The 20,704-nt window shown below is 41.6% G+C and overlaps 2 protein-coding genes across 3 annotated transcripts in view; both read right to left on the minus strand.

The window, feature by feature from the left end:
* Positions 1-1,283: 1,283 nt before the first annotated feature.
* On the minus strand, positions 1,284-17,575 carry rnf168 (ring finger protein 168). Of its 2 annotated transcripts, none has more exons than XM_079887114.1 (7): positions 17,489-17,575; positions 16,449-16,858; positions 16,294-16,364; positions 8,515-8,685; positions 4,203-4,297; positions 4,007-4,082; positions 1,284-2,301 (listed from the first exon to the last, which is right to left on the minus strand). In XM_079887114.1, the coding sequence occupies exons 2-7, from the start codon at positions 16,780-16,782 to the stop codon at positions 1,612-1,614; spliced, it is 1,437 nt and encodes a 478-aa protein (XP_079743240.1). In that variant the 5' UTR covers positions 16,783-16,858; positions 17,489-17,575; the 3' UTR covers positions 1,284-1,611. The 2 variants fall into 2 exon arrangements, with proteins under 2 accessions (XP_079743240.1, XP_079743241.1); XM_079887115.1 differs by having other exon boundaries at positions 17,485-17,561.
* A 1,543-nt stretch (positions 17,576-19,118) lies between these two features.
* The window catches only part of ano7 (anoctamin 7), a 30,959-nt gene continuing 29,373 nt past the window's right edge, over positions 19,119-20,704 (minus strand). The window contains exons 23-24 of the mRNA XM_079885515.1: positions 20,194-20,313; positions 19,119-20,049 (exon numbers count right to left, since the gene is read on the minus strand). Of these exons, the coding sequence (XP_079741641.1) occupies positions 19,915-20,049; positions 20,194-20,313 (255 nt within the window). The 3' untranslated portion in view covers positions 19,119-19,914. The remainder of the gene's footprint in view (positions 20,050-20,193; positions 20,314-20,704) is intronic.

Genomic DNA, 20,704 nt, shown 5'->3' on the forward strand with positions numbered 1-20,704 from the left:
TTTTACCTGGGGGAAGGATTTAAGTGAGGAATATTACTCATGTTTTATAAAGACGCACGAGAATCAACTGGGAAGTGCTGCAACCAACACTGGGAAATGCTGAAAGAAGACCATAACAGGCAAGACTAGAGCAAACTTCGACTGTCTGGTTCACTGATCATCTGACAGACTTTTTCCCATATTTCACATGATATTTCCGACAATAGGCTACTTCTCAAAATGCAGTGCTTTAGCAATCCTTATGTAGAGAGAGAGAGAGAGAAAAAAAAAACATGCAGTCATGACAATGCAGATCAGAAGTTTTCCTCTTTAAGACAGATGAGTCACATTAGCATTCTTCAAACTTAAGATTATGAGGAAATATTAATAAATACATAATACATTTAATTTCTTTAATAAATTAGTTCGATCTGGAAACAAAAAAATCAGCCTAAATTTTAGTAAATTTTTAAAACTTTAATTTAAGGTGTGTATTTGAATTATACATAACATTTCAATGCATTTGGATTAGTTTTGGCAAACTAATAAATGTGATGCATATGTAAGTCATACATAAAACGAAACAAGCAAGATTTCTGAAATAGTAATGCACTGAATGTGTTTTATTGCACAATAATCAAGTTTTTATTAATCAATAAGTCCAGTTTGTTTCAATCTCATACATTTTCACAACTAACAACGGTTCATACTTTTTAATTGAATAAACAGATTCATATGGAAGCTTGTTTCATGCCATAAAAAAAAAAAGGTATCTCACAATTCTGACCTTTTCTTCTCAGTTGCGACTTTATATCTCAAAATTTGGATTTATAACCTCGCAATTGCGAGTTGTAACGTCACGATTCTGACCAAACAAGTCAGAATTGCAAGATATAAACTCGCAGTTCTGACTTTTTTCCCCGCAATTGCGAGTTCTGTGACATAGGCTACAGTAAACGCGCAATTTGATATATTTTTTGATTTATGCTGATTCTAAGCAATTTGATTAAATGCATTTTGAAAATATGATTATTCAAATACAACCAAATAGATTTTTTTGAGTGCAGAAATCTTATGGGTTTCTTTCAGGTTTCATTACTAATAAATGTGGATCACATCAAATTGGTTTGTTAAAACTGTGTAAATCCAAATAGATTGAAATTTGATAAGAAATTCAAATACATAAATCTTAAATGTCGGCCTAAATGTTTATTTATTGTGTGTAATAACCACAAGGAATAATTTAGGTCCTTGCCTTCAGCATTCTGCTTGTCAAATAAAACACACGACAACAAAAAACAAAATTCTGTAAAGTAATCTTTTCTTTATTTTAATCAAATTGAAAATGCCTGCAAATGCTTACAAAATGAGTTTCTTCTGCAGCACTCACACGATTTCAATCTCTAAGCTAGTCATGACTTTATGAACGAAAACCATTCCAAAACCGTCATGACTTTACAGTATGAACCTCTCTGGAAAGGCACTGAAGGAGTGTTAGCAACTAAAGATGTCGAGCAGAAGCCGAACGAGATAACAGAACGCGGCTGCACGACGTCCTCTCGTAGCAGCGCGGCACCTGCTAACATCTGTTTCGAGTCTGTGGGGCGTTTGAGGAAGCAGATCAGAGATCCTTCAGCTGCTCATGTTGGGGAACATCTCCGTAAGGGTGGTCTGCTTCGCCCCCTTCTTCAAGCTAGTCGGGACCGTTGCTGCAGGAGAAGAGGCGGGGCTTTTCCCAGGGGTCGCTGCCCCACTTCCAGACAGTCTCTTTTCAGTTTTCCCCTCGTCCCTGCATCCCGTGCTGTTCCTCCTGGTCGACCGCGGCGTACTAATGTTCTTTATCGTACTCTCCTCATCCGTGTTTGTACTCGTGGAAGCCGTAGTGCTTTTTTGCCGGAGCTGATAGCTATCGGCCGAACCCTTCCTGCGGTCCACGGCGATTTGACGGTTCAGGTCTCTCTGAAGTTGCATCGCCAATCTTCGGTCCTCCTCTTCCTGGTGCCAGCGACTCCGCAAGGTCTCCTCGTGCCACGCCAGTTCAGACAGAAAAGGGCTGTCGAGTGAAAAAGGAGATTCGCACCGCGGAGAAGAACACGGCCTCTTAGTGTGTAGATCCGCTTCACTCTGAAGCTCGACCTCTGAACTCTTCCTTTTCGAAGAGCTGCTGTTGGGACTGTTAAAAACAGAAGTGTGTTCTGAGCAGCTGGGAATGAAGCTGGAGGTGGAGGGTTTCCCGTTGCAGTCCGGCACAGGCACGCTCTGTTTAACCGCGTCCTCCACAGATGGTGCTGTGAGGGGTTTTGGAGGGCTCAGAATGTTCTCCTGAAAAAAAAAAAAAAAAAAAAGGAACATTTATACATTTATAATCTTTAAAATGAAACACTAAGCATGCATGAACTTTGCACACGCACTACTACAAAGGTTTTGGATCAAGTTTTTTTTTTTTGGGATAGTTAGGGATGCACCGATACCTGGAATCTGGAATCAGAATCTGGAAAATGTGCATCCCTAGTGACACTGAAGACATCTATAATGTTACAAAATATTTTGGTTTTAAATAAATGCTGTTCTTTTCATCAAAGAGTCCTGGGAAAAAAGTATCCACACATATTAAATGTTTTCAACATTGATGATAATAATAAATCTTTCTTGAGCATCAAATCATCATATTAGAATGATTTCTGAAGGATCATGTGACACTGAAAACTGGAGTAATGATGCTGAAAATCCAGTTTTGCTAACAGGAAAAATTTATATTTTAAAACATTAAAATAAAAAACAGGCTTTAAGGAAAAAAAATCGATTCTTAGATGCATCGCGATGTGGACGTGGACGATTCTGAATCGATTCACAAATGTCAAAAAATCGATTCTCTAAAAAAAAATTTTTTTTTTTCTAATAACGTAATATTGACGGAACGCAAAAGGCGGAACTCTAGCGGGTGCAGCGCGCGTGCAGTCTGTGGCGCGCACATAACAGAGCCTATTTAGTTTTCACATCAATATACTGTAAACCGATCTGTTATATGTACGTTGTACTGCCCTGCAATATGTGCAATGCCAGTCACAAAAAGTTACATTTTGACTGTGCTCTCTGCAGATGTTCATTCACTTTTTTTGTATAAGCTGTTTTTGATTGTGGTATACAGCAAACATTTCAAGTCATAACTCTTTATTATTTAGTTGTGAATAAGAGAGGCTTTGTATGTTACTAATAATTCAGAATATGCGTAAGTCCACAAGCATTAACGTTATGAGAGCTGGTACATCATTCTATATTTTTGAACAAAAACTGTTTGTGATTTTGCTACAGCAAAGTGTTTTTTTTGTCTGAAGTATTATATTGCTCATTGGAAATAACAAGAGGATGTTGGTTAGAAGTCTATAATTAAATGCTAGAGATTCAGAATATGCTGAAGTTTGTATTCATTTACTACAAGTACGCTGCTAGCACAGGCACACATTTATTTTCCTGTTGGTTCTTTGCAATGTTCAAATCACTTCCATTTGTTTTATTAATAAAATTAATATAGGAAGATGGAAGTAAGTTCGTTATGGGTCATCATAAATACTTTGCTTTAAAAGTACCAAGTAAAAAAAAAAAAAAAAATCGTTACCCTCTGAATCGTAATTGAATCGAATCGTGAGGTGCCTAGAGATTCCCACCCCTAATCTGAAATGAGAAAGTAAGTGTGCTTACCTCATTTAGCAAGCGTGTTTAGTAAAATTTAGCCTTAATAATCCACAGTATGTTTAGGCCTATGACAATGTTTAGTAAATTACCTAAAAAAAAAAAAAATCACAAACTGTTTCTTTGTATTTATTTTAAATTTAACATTAACTGTCAATATTGGGCTTGCGGATCATGTGGGTACTAGGGTACTCTTTGCTGTGTGTGGATGACCATGTCGGTCAGCCACCACCGAAGACCAATTTTGACCCAGGAAAAACCCTCTGAAAGACGTCATTATTTCCTTTGTAATCATTTCATTTATGAGAAAAGACAATCAAAGCATCTTTAAAATCACCTTATTAGCCATCAGAGAGGAGTCTGGGCTGCTGTCAGAACTGCTCGGCGGTTTATGAGGCATTGGACGCAAAAACCTGACATATAAGAGAATGGAGTGCATTAGAAAAACCCTCTTTCAATACTTTCAACAATAACCAGGCCTGAAAAGACGAGTTATACTACTGATACACTGGGGTTCAACAGCAGGTACTCACTTCTCAATGTCTCCCTTATTTGGTTTTGTTTTCTTAGCTGGCGTAGCATCGGTAGGTTTGACGATCCATGGTGATTCAGAGATCGGTCCTGAATTCTGCAAAAACACCACAAATCTGCATTGCATCATCCCCGATTGCGGTGTTTTCTTCTCAAAAGAAAGAACTGATTCTGAACTGGCTGAAATGAGTCATCAGTAATTCCAGTCTTGCTTTCAGCTCAAACTAATGTAGGTTTGTAACAAATTTGCATAATGCCTGCCTATTGTCTTCATTGGCTGCCTGTGAACAATGTCTACTTTCACTGTGAAATATTGTAGTTGTAGTTGAGGCCTTGAAGAATAGTGTTGTTGAAATGACAAGACGCTATTTTCTGCACTGTGAAAGCAAATTTACTTTACAGCACTTCAAAAGGATGTGGAATGATACGGTAAAACTAGGGCTGGGCGGTATAGCGGTTCATACCGAATACCGGTGTTTATTTCTGTTGTGATGTGAATTTTTAATATACCGCGGAACGCGGCGCGACACTGTTTGAGAGGGTCTTTTCACTGTTGCACCTAGGGCTGTCGCGGTGAAGGATTTTCCCTTGCTGTAATTTTGAGTGGCTCAATAGCGCGATATGCGGTTTTACCGCATTTATTAATTTATTTGGATTTATTTGTTGCTATATAAATAAGTGTCATGATGTGGTCAGCATGCACAAAAACGAGTACATTTTCAGTAACCAATAAACCATAGACTGTAAAAAAATAAAATAAACCGAATCTAAACAGCGTCTCGATCTGCGCATTGAAAGCCTGTCACTCAGAGCGCAGTTGTTACGGCAACGGACTGTCTTTGAGTGAGTCATTAAACCATTCATTCAACAACACGTTCAAAAACGCTGATTGATTCATTAAAAGATAGTAGTGAAACAAGGTTAATTATTTTTAACTTTGAGCTCCACTTTTCAAGGCTCAGCTGACCAGCAATGCGTCGCATAGCGCTGAAGCTTCACTTAATAGAGACAAATGGCATTGATTCAATGCGTGACTCACTGAGTTTTGTTTCCCGCGACCGCGAGTTCCTCGCGCTGTGGATGCTGACCAGCGCTGTCGCTGATGCCATTCATGGTAAATCCCCTTTATTTTAAACGTTAAAAGGATGACAGGACAAATATTTAACTTTCCTTGGACACGGCAATCTTTTCACGAGTATGACTTGACCTCAAAGACAGACGCAGGTAATCGCACGCGCTCAGTCGATCTCTCTCATTCACTGTCTGTTTAGGCTTAAGTGCAAATCCACGAAGCCTCTGTACAAGTCACCATGATAAAACCATGATCACCACGTCTTATCATTATTAACTTATTTAACATTCAATACACATGCACGAAGTTCAAAACAAGAATGGTTTCGCCTTATGAAAAAAGAAAAGACGTGAATATCGCGGTTGCTGTGGTTACTTGAATTCCTCTGCGGTTGGCTTGTCAGTAGCGTGGTCCTGCGATATTGCGGTTATCGCGACAGCCCTAGTTGCACCGTGGTGAGGCACAGCTGTGTGTGTTACTGAGCGTGACGGTGAAGATGGAGAGGTTAAACTATAATTGATAGCTGTCAAATTAAATTACAGTGCTTCCCATACATTGGTTCACAATATCAACACAGCCTTTTGGAAAATCTATTTGTGGTTGGCATTGACATCGTTGAATAAACATGAGCACTGCACGTTTCAAAGTCAAAACGCGGGGTGGGTGTTTTAATATGAATGTATCTGAAGTCTTTAGAAAAGTTTTGATGTTATTTCAATTGAATCTTTCTTTATCTTTCCTGATAAAGCAGCGTTTATGATCGCTGCACTGTTTTGTGTACAGCCGTTACCGGGGAAACCGCTATTTCTGCAGCGCCTCCTGCTGGCACCTCTTTGTAAACAGCCTTGCAAACCTGTATTAATACTAGTGTGGATTTTTAAAATGGGGCATTCTAAGTCAATCTACTGCAGTATTTCTTCTCTCAATCAGTAGAAAATGTGGTTGGAAAAAAAATAATACCGGTATCATTTTGAAAAATACCGTAATATGGATTTTTGGTCATACCGCCCAGCACTAGGTAAAACTGACGCCATCATTACTGTTCATATCACTATCAAGTGCTGAAATTCAAATATGATAATGTACGTTTCATTTCTGACAAGAGATGTAAGCAGTCGACCAATCACAACAGACTGGGTCATCTGAGCTAAGTAGACCAATCACAACAGACTGGGTCATCTGAGCTGAGTAGCCCAATCAGAACAGACTGGGTCATCTGACCAATCAGAGCTGAGTAGGCTCTCAGAAGGGAGGGATTTAGAGACTGAATCCTTGATCAAAACATTAAGTGGTTTTTGACCTGTGATGCATGTAACCCTAACACCCTAACCTATTGCAGGAGACTCCAAAACAAAATTAGGAACCTTAAAAATAGCATAAGGCCGGCGACACACTGGCTGCGTAGCGTGTCCGTTTTTATTTCGGCTCCCATGTTAACAGGTTAGAGCTTGCACACTGCCTGCGTGACGCGCGTCTCAGGCGCGGAAAAACGCGTGCATGCTAGAAATAGAACCGACGCCTATTTTTCACGCGACACGCAAGCGTGTTGGAAGCGTTTCCAGGCAAAATAGAATAGGAAAATATGTTTATGTGTCATTTTGACACGAATACATATTAATAAATGACATTTCGATGTTTGAAAGTCTCTAGGTTTTGACATAAATGCAGATATAAATGTAATTAAAAAAAAATAAATAATTATCGATTTTCAAATATTAAACCTGTCAATACAGAACGAGTTTGTAACCTGTCAATACTGCCGACGTTTGTCTTTGCTGCTATATATTTATGTTTAACATGAAGTATAGGCCTTCCACAACTCTCTCCCCATATGTCAAATATATCACCAATATGTCACCTAGCAGCAGCAGCAGCGTTAGACACGTTTCTGGTGTGCAAAGACATAGAAAACGCCACGCATCTGACAACACAACAGAAACGCCACGCTCACGCCACGCAGCCAGTGTGTCGCCGGCCTAATACTTCAAATTAAATAATCAAAAAATATAAAAAACGTTTTAAGAATGAGTAAAATAAGAAAAAATGCACAGAATGTATGCAGATTTAGCTTTTCTAAATGATGCTGCAACTCAGTAGGGTCATCCAATTTTAAAGGGATAGTTCACTTTGAAATTAAATTTTGGTATGTTTTAGCTTACCTCAAGGGCATCCAAGATGTAGGTGTCTTTTTTTCCACAGTAGTTTCAATTTTGATATTTTTAGGTCAAACCGTTCTTGTCTGTCAGTCATTTAATGCAGGTCTATGGTCACTGTCTCAAAGAGCATGCACAGAGTCCAAATTAAAACAATTCCCCATCGTCCAAATTAAACAATTCCCCATCGTAAGTACACATTGATGGCCTAAGACACGAAACGAGCGGTTTGTGTGAGAAAACGAACAGTATTTATATCGTTTTTACCTCTTATAACACAGCCACGTCCAAGTGATCTGAGGGCGCGCGCGCATCCTGGTGTGTGACGTGTACGCAGACTGGTGCATAGATATATACACTAGATGTCGCCTTGTCTACGGCAGTTCATTGGAACGAATGCCGTAGCCAAGGCGGAATCTATTCTAGTGTATATATATATATCTATGCACCAGTCTGCGCACACGTCACACAATAGGAAGCGCGCGCGCCCTCAGATCACTTGGACGTGGCTGTGTTATAAGAGGTAAAAACTATATAAATACTGTTCATTTTCTCACACAAACCGCTCGTTTCGTGTCTTAGGCCATCAATGTGTACTTACGATGGGGAATTGTTTAATTTGGACGATGAGGAATTGTTTTAATTTGGACTCATGCTCTTTGAGACCGTGACCATAGACCTGCATGATATGACTGTCAGACAAGAACGGTTTGACCTAAAAATATCAAAATTGAAACTACTGCGGAAAAAAAGACACCTACATCTTGGATGCCCTTGAGGTAAGCTCAAACATACCAAAATTTAATTTCAAAGTGAACTATCCCTTTAATTTGTAGATACTGATGAACTTATATTCGCATAAATTATAAGGTTGGGTAACAATCCTTAAGGCTGAGATTGCCAAATGGAGTCAATGCTTCAATGTGTGTAAACATTAGGGACACCGAATGAGATTATTTACACATCCTCCAGTTATGCTCAGACAGTCCAAATGTCCGTTGTCAGATTTTATAGTTGTTTTGACATGTTATTAAAACAGTGTTGCTGCACTTTTCTGACTGTGCATGTCACTCTGATGTGTGACCTCACCAGCTCTTGGCTGAGCAGTCTGGCCAGTTTCTCATCGTTCTCCAGCTGCTGCTCTTCATGTCTCCTCCTCTCCTCCGCCATACGCTCCTCCTCCTCAGCCAGGAGGCGCTGGATGTACTCCTCACTGGCTCTCCGCTCGGCTTCCTCCAGAGCTCGCTTCTCCTCCACGAGCTGTTCAAAGCAAGAGACCAGATGATGACAGCCTTCACAACAACAAAACATCAATAACAAACGCTGATTTTATTTGCACTAAAATGAACAATGTGCACACTAGGGATGTGCGAGACTCTTTGACAAGTCGATTAAAGATACTGCTGCAGCTAATCGACTTGGAAATACTAGTCATTTAGCTAAATGTTTTATACAGTTTACATGTTTTACCATATATTTTTACAAAGGCTATTTTTAAATTAGTCATGTTAAGCATTTTAAAAATTAAACTTAATATTATATTTAAAAAAAATGTATTTCAACAGCAGAAGTTTTTAGTGGCATTCAGTCGACTAGTCGATTGCAAAATGTATGTGAATGTTTTTAAAATGTTATAGTAATGTATAAATCAAGGCTTTTTACATATTTTATAAATTCAAGTACCTTGGCCTCATATGTTTTTTGCAAGTTGAACTATCCCATATCCAAAGAGCACAGAGACACAGACTTTATATCCCAGTAGCACTCTTTGCATCTTGTGCTCTATAACAATAACTATATTAGCATCCACACCAACACACAGTATCGTTCTGATTATTCTAAGCGCGCGCTGCAGTTTTATCGTCTGCCACTTTAAATGCTCCAGCTCTTTAAAGCGGAATTGATTCTGATTGGCTGTCGATGTTTTTATCATTCATCAGCTGGAGAAAATCCTTCTAAAAACTTGATTACAATGATATTGGTTCTCAGTCGTTAACATCACAGTAGGGGTGTGGACTGTCATTCTTTTACATTTAGAATGATTTTTAGAAATATACCTTTATTGTTATCGTTAGTATTAGAGTTGTCATAAAAAACCGACTTGGGTACTCGTAAATAGAGCTGTCACTTTTCTGAAAAAATCATGTTCGATTTTTGAGACATATGTGTTCATTGAATCGATTGTAAAATCGATTTTCCATGTCTAAAGACGTTTCCATTTTAAACGCCAAATATGGGCAAATTCACGGACAACTAACAGGCATTAGGACGAACGTAAAGAGGGCGCGCCGCGCTTGAGACGCGCACAAGTCAGCAAATATTCCTGTTGATTTATTGGCGTGCGTGAAGTTTAGTGCACAATGACAAACAGGAGTGCAACATTCTCGAAAAAACAATAAGCAGAGTGGACTGCCATAACATCAATGAAAAACATTACTGCAGTCTTCAACATGGCTGTGTTTACCATTAGAAATGTCAAACAAATTTTGCCTACGTAGGCGATTGTAGACCGTAGCCCGAATCTGTATCTGTATGCGTGAGACTGTCTGCATACCGGCAGAATTCACAGTTTTGTTGTAAAAAGAGACACATTATGCAGCATAATTGTATTATTTGCTTTTATGCGTGTTTGTCAGACGCTGTGTGACGCGTGTTCGCTGCGGGCGTATCGTGACGAGCTGGACGCGTTCCAAGAAAAGACCGTTAAAATCGATTCCCTATTTTCGTTTTCGAAAAAATTGCGTTGGTTGGTCCGATCGATTGTGCAGTCGATTTTCGAACGTAAAGTGACAGCCCTACTCGTAAACACCTCTGATTGGCCGTTGTGTTCACGCACTCATAGGAAATGTCTGTGATTGGCTGCAATGATCAACGCAGGGGAGCGTTTGAGAACACACAGAAGTGTTTTAAAAAAACGTGAGCGGGAAAGCGCTTGAAAGCACAAGCTGTCCGCTGATAGACGTCTGTATCTGTGCAACGCGTGGTGAAGAGCGTCATTGATGTACAGGGTGGGCCATTTATATGGATACACCGTAATAATAACATGGGAATGGTTGGTGATATTAAAGTCCTGTTTGTGGCACATTAGTATATGTCATGGTCACCACCCATCTTGAGGAGTTTGCCCCCTCACATATACTAATGTTCCACAAACAGGACTTTAATATCACTGTGGCGAGGGGGGCGTGGTTTTGCGAAGTCTGTAGCAGGAGAGAAAGGAGGGGGCCGATCGGTGAGTAAGTAGGTCAAGTGCAAAATGATGAACACCTGTGTCTGATTGCAGTGATTGGTGTGGAGAGACCGGATATAAGCCAGCATGCGGGAGGAGATGAGGGAGAGAGTTGGACTGGAACCTCACCTGTACGCTGTGTTTTGTGGAAGCTGTGATTGTTATTTGTCCCGTTTTGTTATTGCTGTGCGTGGCACGGTGAATGCGCTACGTGCGCCCTTTTTGTTTATTTGTTTCTTTTGTTAAATAAAAGTGAGTGTTTCAGTCACGCCGACCCCTGTCTTCTTCCTTCCTTGCAATATAATATTGAACCTCGTTACACTGGTGCCCAAACCCGGGAAGGAAGAAGATCGCCGCCGCCATGCAGGCTCCGCCAGGAACGCCATTTGCGGACATCATCCAATCGCTCGCTGGTCTTCACCAGGAACAACATCAGCATCTGCTGGCCATAAAGGAGGAGCAGGACAAAAGGTTCGAGGCGCTCCTCCGAGGCCAGCAAGAAGACCGCGAGCTGTTCCGGAGCTGGATAGACCGGGAGGTTAGGGCCGTCCCCCCATCGTACAAAGACTCGTCCTCGCCGATACCTCTCAACAAGATGGGGCCCCAGGATGACCCAGAGGCATTTCTGGAGCTGTTTGAGAGGTCGGCTGAGGACCAGGGATGGCCCTCGACGGACTGGCCAATGCGGCTGATACCCCTGCTGTCCGGAGAGGCGCAGGTGGCCGCGCACCAACTGCCAGTCCAGAATCTCCTGGTCTATCAGGATCTCAAGCGGGCCATTCTCCAGCGGGTTGGCCGGACTCCGGAACAACATCGCCAGAGGTTCAGGACGCTGAACCTCGAGGAGTCTGGTCGACCCTTCATCATGGCCCAACAGCTCCGGGACTCGTGCCGCAAGTGGCTGATGGCCGACGGAAGCGACGTCGAGGAAATCATCGATCGTGTGGTGCTGGAGCAGTTCGTGGCGCGGTTGCCAGCGCAGACCGCGCAGTGGGTCCAGTGTCACCGCCCGACGTCGCTGAACCAGGCCATCCAGCTGGCGGAGGACCAAATGGTGGCGTGCCCGGGGGTCGGCGAACCCCTACCATCTGCTTCTCTCTCTCTCTCTCTCTCTAACCCCCCTCCTAAGCCCTCTCCCCTTCCCAGGTACCGGGGGAATCTGCCACCGAGACCAGCTCCAAGGTGGAGGACAGGGGGTGCCGCAGAACCGGTATCTTCCCCCAGGCCTCTTCCCCGGGGAGGGGGCCCATCGAGGGGGGGATTCTCTCCCCAGGCTGCGCTGCCTCTCTCTCCACGCCAATCCCTTGACCCGCTTCCTGCCACTGGAGCGGCGGGGAGGCCCGGGCCGGCTTGTTGGCGTTGCGGGGACCCGAGTCATTTTATTGACCGGTGTCCGGTGATGGAGGTGGGGACGCTGATCCGGGTCCCCGACGCGCCGCAAGCTGCCCCCGATCAAGCTGGCCTGTACCAAATACCCGTGAGTATAAAGGGGGGTACTTTTCAGGCTCTGGTGGATTCAGGCTGTAACCAAACCTCTATCCACCAAAGCCTGATTCAACCTAAGGCATTAGATAATGGCCGCATGGTTAAGGTACGGTGTGTGCACGGGGAAGTGGTGAATTATCCGGTGATGCCTGTGGATATTCAATTTAGGGGACAAAAGCATAGTGTGGAGGTGGCGATTAACCCGCACCTCCGGCATCCGCTGATTTTGGGGACAGATTGGCCAGCGTTTAATGAGTTATTGGGTCATTTATGTGCGGATGCTTCTTGGGTAAAAAAAGATAAGAGGAAGGTGGCGATTGCTCAGTTGGGAGAAGCTGATCCGGAACCTCTGGGTATTGGTTCAGGGGAACAGAGCGCACTGGAGAGAACCATCCTCACAGAGCGCGATGATTTTCCCCTGGAACAGTCCCAGGATGACACGCTGAAACATGCCTTTGATCAGGTTCGCTCTATCGACGGCCAGCTTCTCCACACGGACCAACCGCTCACCTATCCGTATTTTACAATCATAAAAGATAAGTTGTATCGGGTAACCCAAGATGCCCAATCAAAGCAGGATACAACTCAGTTGTTGGTACCTAAAAGCCGTCGGGAAATGCTTTTCCAGACGGCTCATTCTAATCCAATGGCCGGGCGTGGTGATTCGCAGCCGGCCGTATCGACTGCCAGAGCACAAAAAGAAAGTTGTGCAAAGCGAATTAGAGTCGATGCTGGTGTTGGGAGTAATAGAAGAATCTAACAGTGACTGGGCGAGCCCGATAGTTTTAGTTCCTAAAACGGACGGCTCGATCCGGTTCTGTGTAGATTACAGGAAGGTGAATGCTGTGTCGAAGTTCGACGCTTATCCAATGCCAAGGGTTGACGAATTGCTTGATCGGCTGGGTACTGCTCGATTTTATTCGACATTGGACTTAACCAAGGGATATTGGCAGATCCCCTTATCTCCATTATCCAAAGAAAAAACAGCTTTCACCACGCCGTTTGGGTTACACCAATTTGTCACTCTTCCTTTCGGGTTGTTCGGGGCTCCGGCAACGTTTCAGCGTCTGATGGACAGGATTCTCCGACCGCACGCTGCATATGCCGCTGCCTACTTGGATGATATCATCATCTATAGTGGTGACTGGCAGCGTCATATGCAGCAGGTGCGGGCTGTCCTGAAGACGCTGAGACGAGCTGGGCTCACGGCCAACCCGAAGAAGTGTGCAATTGGGCGGGTGGAAGTAAGATATCTGGGCTTCCACTTGGGTCATGGACAAGTGCGTCCCCAAATTGATAAGACAGCAGCGGTTGCGACTTGTCCGAGACCCAAGACCAAAAAGGAGGTTAGACAGTTCCTGGGGCTGGCGGGTTATTACAGAAGGTGTGTGCCTAATTATTCGGACCTCGCCAGCCCGCTGACTGATCTAACTAAAAAGGAGGTACCAGATACGGTCCAATGGACGGAGCAGTGTCAGCGGGCTTTTACCCAGATAAAGGCTGCTTTATGTGGCGGACCGCTCTTACATGCCCCTGACTTTTCTCTCCCTTTCATCCTACAGACCGACGCGTCGGACAGGGGGATGGGCGCGGTCCTGTCCCAGGAGGTAGAGGGTGAGGAGCGGCCGGTGCTGTACATCAGTCGGAAGCTCTCTAAGAGAGAGACGGTGTACAGCACCATAGAGAAGGAGTGTTTGGCCATCAGATGGGCCGTTCTCACCCTCCGCTATTACCTCTTGGGACGGGAGTTCACCCTCTGTTCGGACCACGCTCCCCTGCAGTGGCTCCACCGCATGAAGGATACCAACGCGCGGATCACTCGTTGGTATCTCGCTTTACAGCCTTTTAAGTTCAAGGTGATCCACAGGCCGGGTGTACAGATGGTTGTGGCTGACTTCCTCTCCAGGAGGAGGGGGGGGAGGCTGCAGGCCGGATGGCTCCCCGGCCTGAGTCGGGCGGTGGGGGTATGTGGCGAGGGGGGCGTGGTTTTGCGAAGTCTGTAGCAGGAGAGAAAGGAGGGGGCCGATCGGTGAGTAAGTAGGTCAAGTGCAAAATGATGAACACCTGTGTCTGATTGCAGTGATTGGTGTGGAGAGACCGGATATAAGCCAGCATGCGGGAGGAGATGAGGGAGAGAGTTGGACTGGAACCTCACCTGTACGCTGTGTTTTGTGGAAGCTGTGATTGTTATTTGTCCCGTTTTGTTATTGCTGTGCGTGGCACGGTGAATGCGCTACGTGCGCCCTTTTTGTTTATTTGTTTCTTTTGTTAAATAAAAGTGAGTGTTTCAGTCACGCCGACCCCTGTCTTCTTCCTTCCTTGCAATATAATATTGAACCTCGTTACAATCACCAACCATTCCCATGTTATTACAGTGTATCCATATAAATGGCCCACCCTGTATATTTACAACATGTTTATGAAGCGCTGATCATTGTAACCAATCACAGACATATCCGATGAGCGCGTGAACACAATGGCCAATCAGAGGTGTTTACCATTCCGCTCAAAGCGCCACATTTTTAAAATTACAGTTCCGACATGGTACCGAAGTCTGTACTTTTTGACAACTCTGATTAGTATCATCCTTGGTGTGAACGGGTCTTAATCCTAAAAGACCATGTACTGAAAAAAGGTTTCCATAACTGAAATTTCATAAATGAAAACATATTTATGCAGATGACTTCAAAGGTACAACAGCAAAAAGCAGTTATCTCTGGAAAAAAAATAAAAGAAAAAAAGAAAAAAAGAAAAAAAATAATATATATATTTATTAGTAATAATAATAATTAAGGGTGTAGCAATACCCTCATCATGTCACGATTAGATACATATAACTATACTGAACTCACGATTATTGCGACACTCCAAGACATATGATAAAAGGTTAACAAAAAATGTACTGTTGATTAAAATGGTAAATTTGGTTTTACATTGGGGGTGGGGGGTGTTTGTGAATAGGCTTGGACTTCGTGCTGGAAACCCAAAGCACAGGACAATAGTGACACCAGAATAAAAATATTCAGGATTCTGAAGCTGAAAATACAGAATTATTTTAGACGAACTTGCTTGCTCTCTTTCACTGACTAGATACATTTAAAATATAATGTAGGCCACTTTTTATTGGTAACATAAGACATTTGGCATTATCAGGACCCACAAATATATATTTCCCCATTGCATTATTATACATTATGTTCAACATTTTATCTAGTTGTATGTAGTAATGACACTAAAACTCTGTAAACTTTAAATTTTTCTCACACAATACATATTGTCACTATCCATGATACATATTTGGCTCTTTTCCACTAGACAGTACCAGCTCGCCTCGGCTCGACTCGGCTTTGTTTGGTTTTCCACTGTGTAAAAGTTGTACCTGTACCTGCTTCCAGGTACTTTTTTTCGTACCACCTCCGGCGAGGTTCTAAGCGAGCTGAGGCGATACTAAAATGTGACGTGAAAACACGGCAGACTGCTGATTGGTCAGAGAGAATCGTCACTATTCACTGCGTCATCATTGCACGCGCCAGACGGCGTATCCTGAATAAAAAACAGCAAAAACAAAAACATCCAAAAACAGCATACACTCGATTTCCTCCATTGTCCTGTGTGTGTGGGTAGCGGGTGTGTCTCGCGCGTCTCGCGTAAAAGATTAAGTCACGGCAGTTTCCTGTGGCGTCGATATAACGACGCGGTACTATTGTGGAGGTACTATCTGCAATGGAAAACGGAGCAAAATGCGAGCCGAGGCGAGTTGAGGCGAGTTGAGCTGGTACTGGTAATGGAAAAGCGCCAATTGTTGCATTTTTGTATTGCGATATATTATGACAGATACATTGTTACACCCCTGACTACTACTAATAATAATAAATCTTAAGTGTAATTATAATTATGTGTATGAACAACTATAAATATTATGTGCACGGAAAAAACAATTTTTTGGTTTTGGAAAAGTTGGAACCAGCATTCTGCCCTGAGCAGGACAGGATAGGACACACAAACCATTGTGTTGTTGGCAGAACAACAATGTAAACATGGGATTGCAGTCTGTAATGTGCATTCATGGAGGCCCACCTGCCATTTCAGTGAATGCTGGCTAAAAATCCACCACATCTTAACAGAGAGAGACGAGACCATCGTGAATCTCTCACCTTGCTGATCTGGTCCTCGTACTCTTTCCTCAGCTCTCCTGGCTGACATACTCGAGGTCTTGAAATCAGCACTGGGGAGGGTAAAAGAAAGCGATTAATCAATGTAATATGCATTACCATGAAACGGTTATGTAGCACATACGGCTTCAGCATACCAGCATCATCACAATCATCAATTCCCTGCACTCTCCGCTCGCACTGGGCGGGGAAAGCGTCCTGTATGCGTCTCCACAGCTCAATGTTGACCAAGGTCTTGTTCCGGCCGTTGAGTCGTGCCCACGTGGACACACGCTTTCGGCAAAGCGGACAGCACATGTTGGACTTGTCCACGGTTTCCAGAAAGCAGGGTTTGCAGAACGTGTGCGTGCAGGGAAGAGTGACCGGCTCCAGGAATATGTCCAGACAGATCGGACAGAGGCAGTCTGAGCGTTCAAGACCCCCGGAGCTTTCCTCAACCGGACCCGTGTCCACTTCAGACACAGGCGGCATTCTGCGGCCGGCCTCTCGGTGTCAGTCAATGATGATTCTCTCTCTCTCAGCTTCTACAGCAGCATATGACAGTCAGCTGAAAGACAAAAACAACGTGAAAGCCTGATCTTAAACACTGTATTACCATGACATGTACTACATTAGATCCAGGGTTTACACCACCAAAACACAGCTGCAGGTTTTGTAAGGAGAAACTATATAAAACATGTAGTTTCCATGGGTCTCTAAAGGTTGAGACCCCCTGCATTAGATAACATTAAATCTAATGTAAATATCTACATATGAGCTGCTTATTCAGATCAACAAATCAATTCTTCAGTAAGCATCCGCAAACCTGCACTTCAAAATGTTACTAGCCTGTATCACATAGTTATGTTGTTAAATAGTTATGTGTTCATTATCAGCAACATTAACCAGTGGGAATATTACCACGAGACATCCAAAAAGGCTTATTTTATAAACGATTGTCAATAAAGCATATATTCAGAATACGTCCAAATGAACTGTAGATTATTTTATAAAAGTTATTATGCTAACCCGCATCTGAATGCTAGCAACTTTTTTTTTTTAGCAGTGTGAGTGATTGTTGTGAGGGTAAAATGAAAGTAAACCTTTGATTGTTTAAAGTACGTGACGTCTCTGTTGTTATATGGTTTATTAATGCGAATGTCAAAGAACAATTAAAAATATTACAATTCACACTTACTTGCTTGCTTGCTTGCTTACTGACTAGGCCCCAAAATCCCGGGAAAACTTGCGCCCGCCTCCTCGCGCATGTGAAGCCATGAGCGTCAATGTTGAGCGTAATTCCAAAATAAAAGTCCTTCGGTTTTATTATAGACTTCAAACTGGTCGTCCAGTCATTTTAAGCCAAAATAGGGGCCAACCTAGGACAAATTGCAACAAAAACAAAACTCAACTGATTTTGTATCCTCAATATGTCCTGACTGAGTAAGGGGGAAAAAAACCGATGAAGCCCATTAGGGGAAGACCCAAATATACGCCTATTCATTATTTTTCTCACGTAAATAGGATAAACAATTTAACCTTTAGATATCACCATGACAATTACAGATTACTTACATCAAGACAAACAAAAAAATGTTTGTTTTTTTAATTGTTTGTTAACATGGGCAAACGATGCATAATCTAATTACGTATACTGTGCTAATTTGCATAAATACCACAACAGATCTAAACATAGGGCCTATAGCCAGGTGAAAATGTCTTGTTGAATCTTGTTGACATATAACAGTAAAATACTTAATGTTGAGGTCTGAATGGAACCCATTTAGGCTACCCATGAGCACTGATAGAGGCAGGAAGAAGTACTTTAAACCAGCCTTTATTAATTATTATTGCAGAGATGGGGTTTGGGGCTGGGTCCGTGGGACTGTTTCTGGGGGTTCACTTTTTATTTTACCTTCCTTTTGTCTTCTGCATTCTCCTTACCCTTGTCTCCTGTTCTTCCCTCAGACTCATCCCTCAGAAACAGTCCCATGGAAATATATAATACAATAAATAAAACGTTGATTTAAATAAGTAATTCGATTAAAATAGATAATTAATACATCTGTACAGCACAGTAATATAGTGAGTAGAAAAACGTAATAATGTAGCAAAGGAGAAACAAAATATTTTCCAAAAACTATTTTACGCATATTCATAATATTAATTTTCACAGCATCGCACCAGGTTGATCATATTTGTTGGTCCGTGGCATCTGAAAAAATGAAAACTTGTGCTAGTTAGCTTGGTACCAGATGGATGGATATAATTAGGCAACTATTAAAAATAATAGGCAACTATAGAAGAACATATCATCGATAGTTAGCCTGTTTAAAAAAATGTGGTAAAAAAAAAATTCTGGTTTTATAGTGTTGATCCTGTGACCAGCAGAGGGAACTGTTGTTACACACATCAATGAAATGTGAACGGATGTGTTTAACACACTATGTTAAAAGTACCTCACTGTTCACGGGAAAGTACATTCGTTTACGTTTGGTGTTTGCTTATGCATGTAAACACCAGCTTTATATACCTAAAAAATAATTCACTTCCATTTTAGGTTCATAAGACCCCGTGAAATGGCTTGAAGCAGTTTTCTTTCCTCGACAGACTTTTTTTTGGGGGGGTATTTAGATTTTGTCCCCTTTTTAATGGTTTAGTTTACAGATATGAATAATTTGGGGGAGGGAGTTTTATTACACTTTTTATAATATGTTGGTCTATATTTTCTTATACATGAAAATGTCTATATGCACAATTTTTTTTAATGAAAAAAACAACAACAAAAAAAAAACAATAAATGTATCCTTTTGTTTTTCTTTTATTTTACAATAAATGTAATAATCTACAATAATCCATATATATAGCCTATATCCCCTCGATAAACTTTTACAGAAAGTGTAAATGACTATATAAGAAAGCGAAGCTGTCTGTAATATACATCCAATTAATGGATATATTAAATAATAACCCCGTTAATTACAATTAGTAGGCTATTACATTTAAAAATAATAACACTTTAACAAGTGCCACTCTGAGCCTTCTCCGCCAATTCTGGTGGCCCATCTTTGATCTTATTATTTGATCTTTTTATAAATAAAAACTATTACATGACAAATCCGAAAACATTTATGTGTCCACAAATCCCACATTAACAAATAGACGCACAAAAAAAAAAAACCTTTGATATTCAACATTATACAATGTCATAGATCAATATTTTCCAGAGACACACAATTAGATCAATTAACCTCAAACCTTCGACTGACTAAATCTCACAAATGTCGATATTCAGATGAAATGACAAAATTAAATAGCGAAGCCATTCATCAAAAGTGTTGACATGAGATTTTGTGTCATCTATGATCAGAAGAAAAAATTATATGGTGGTGGTGGGGGGGGGGGGGGGGTCATCTTACCCCATGTTACCCTATATATAATACACACACATTCCGTATACTATTTTCAATATAATGCAAGACATACTAATTTGATCCTTATGTATTTTATTTGGGACAGCATTAAAAGTAAAGTGGTTGCCTATTGACAATGAATAGGCCACAGTTTACAGACATCTATTCACTGTAGAGCCTGACTTATAAAAAAGCGTCATATATCAGACTGTCAGGGTGGAGGTTTGTCCACGTGTTCAGGAGATGGACTGGAGGAAGGGGAGATACTGTTTGTAGGACTCTGTATTCTTCGTCGCAGCTCGAAGGTTTGCCTCTCCACCTCCTCCAGGACACTTTTACTCAAACACTGAAGAAGGACAGGAGAGTCAATGTTTATGAAAACTTAAAGTGTGTGAGGAATGAGGAATCAACATTGAAAAAATGATAATAATTAGGTATTATTATATTCATTTTAATATACGATGTCATAACTCGTCGATATAAAAGTCACCTGATTCTCAGCCAGTGCCTCTTTGGCCATGTAATGCTCTCTTTTGATCTTAATTTCCACCTCCTCTGGAATATCTGGCACCATCCAGTCAATAATCCGTCCAATCATGAGTACAACATGCTGAAAACCCATCATCAACTTTATAAATTGTGTTCTGTTGTCAATTTATAATCATCTATATCTCATATCTCATTAATATGGAAGCTTGTTTCCGTCACGAAATAAAACATAAATAAAACATAAAAAATGTTTCAAATAAAACGTAAAAAAAGGTAATTGTGACTTTTATCTCACAATTCTGACTTTTTTCAACAACAAAAAAAGTCAGAATTCCAAGATATAAACTTGCAATTGCAGGAAAAAGTCAGAATTGTGAGATATAAACTCGCAATTGCGTTAAAAAAGTCAGAATTGCGCCCTATCATACATCCGGCGAAATGCAAAAGTGTTTTTTCCTAGTTTCAGCCCGACGCAGTTATCATTTTCATATTCTGTGCCACGTTGTTTAAAT

Source organism: Squalius cephalus, assembly GCF_949319135.1.
Source record: "Squalius cephalus genome assembly, chromosome: 11".
NCBI classification, from domain to species: Eukaryota; Metazoa; Chordata; class Actinopteri; order Cypriniformes; family Leuciscidae; genus Squalius; species Squalius cephalus.

Excerpts from the sequence above, each read along its gene's own strand:
- rnf168 (XM_079887114.1), bottom strand. The coding sequence starts at position 16,782 with ATGCCGCCTGTGTCTGAAGTGGACACGGGTCCGGTTGAGGAAAGCTCC. Across the intron at positions 4,298-8,514 it reads GACTGCTCAGCCAAGAGCTG|AATTCAGGACCGATCTCTGA; the intron begins GTGAGGTCACAC and ends GTGTTTTTGCAG. Across the intron at positions 4,083-4,202 it reads AATAAGGGAGACATTGAGAA|GTTTTTGCGTCCAATGCCTC; the intron begins GTGAGTACCTGC and ends CTTATATGTCAG.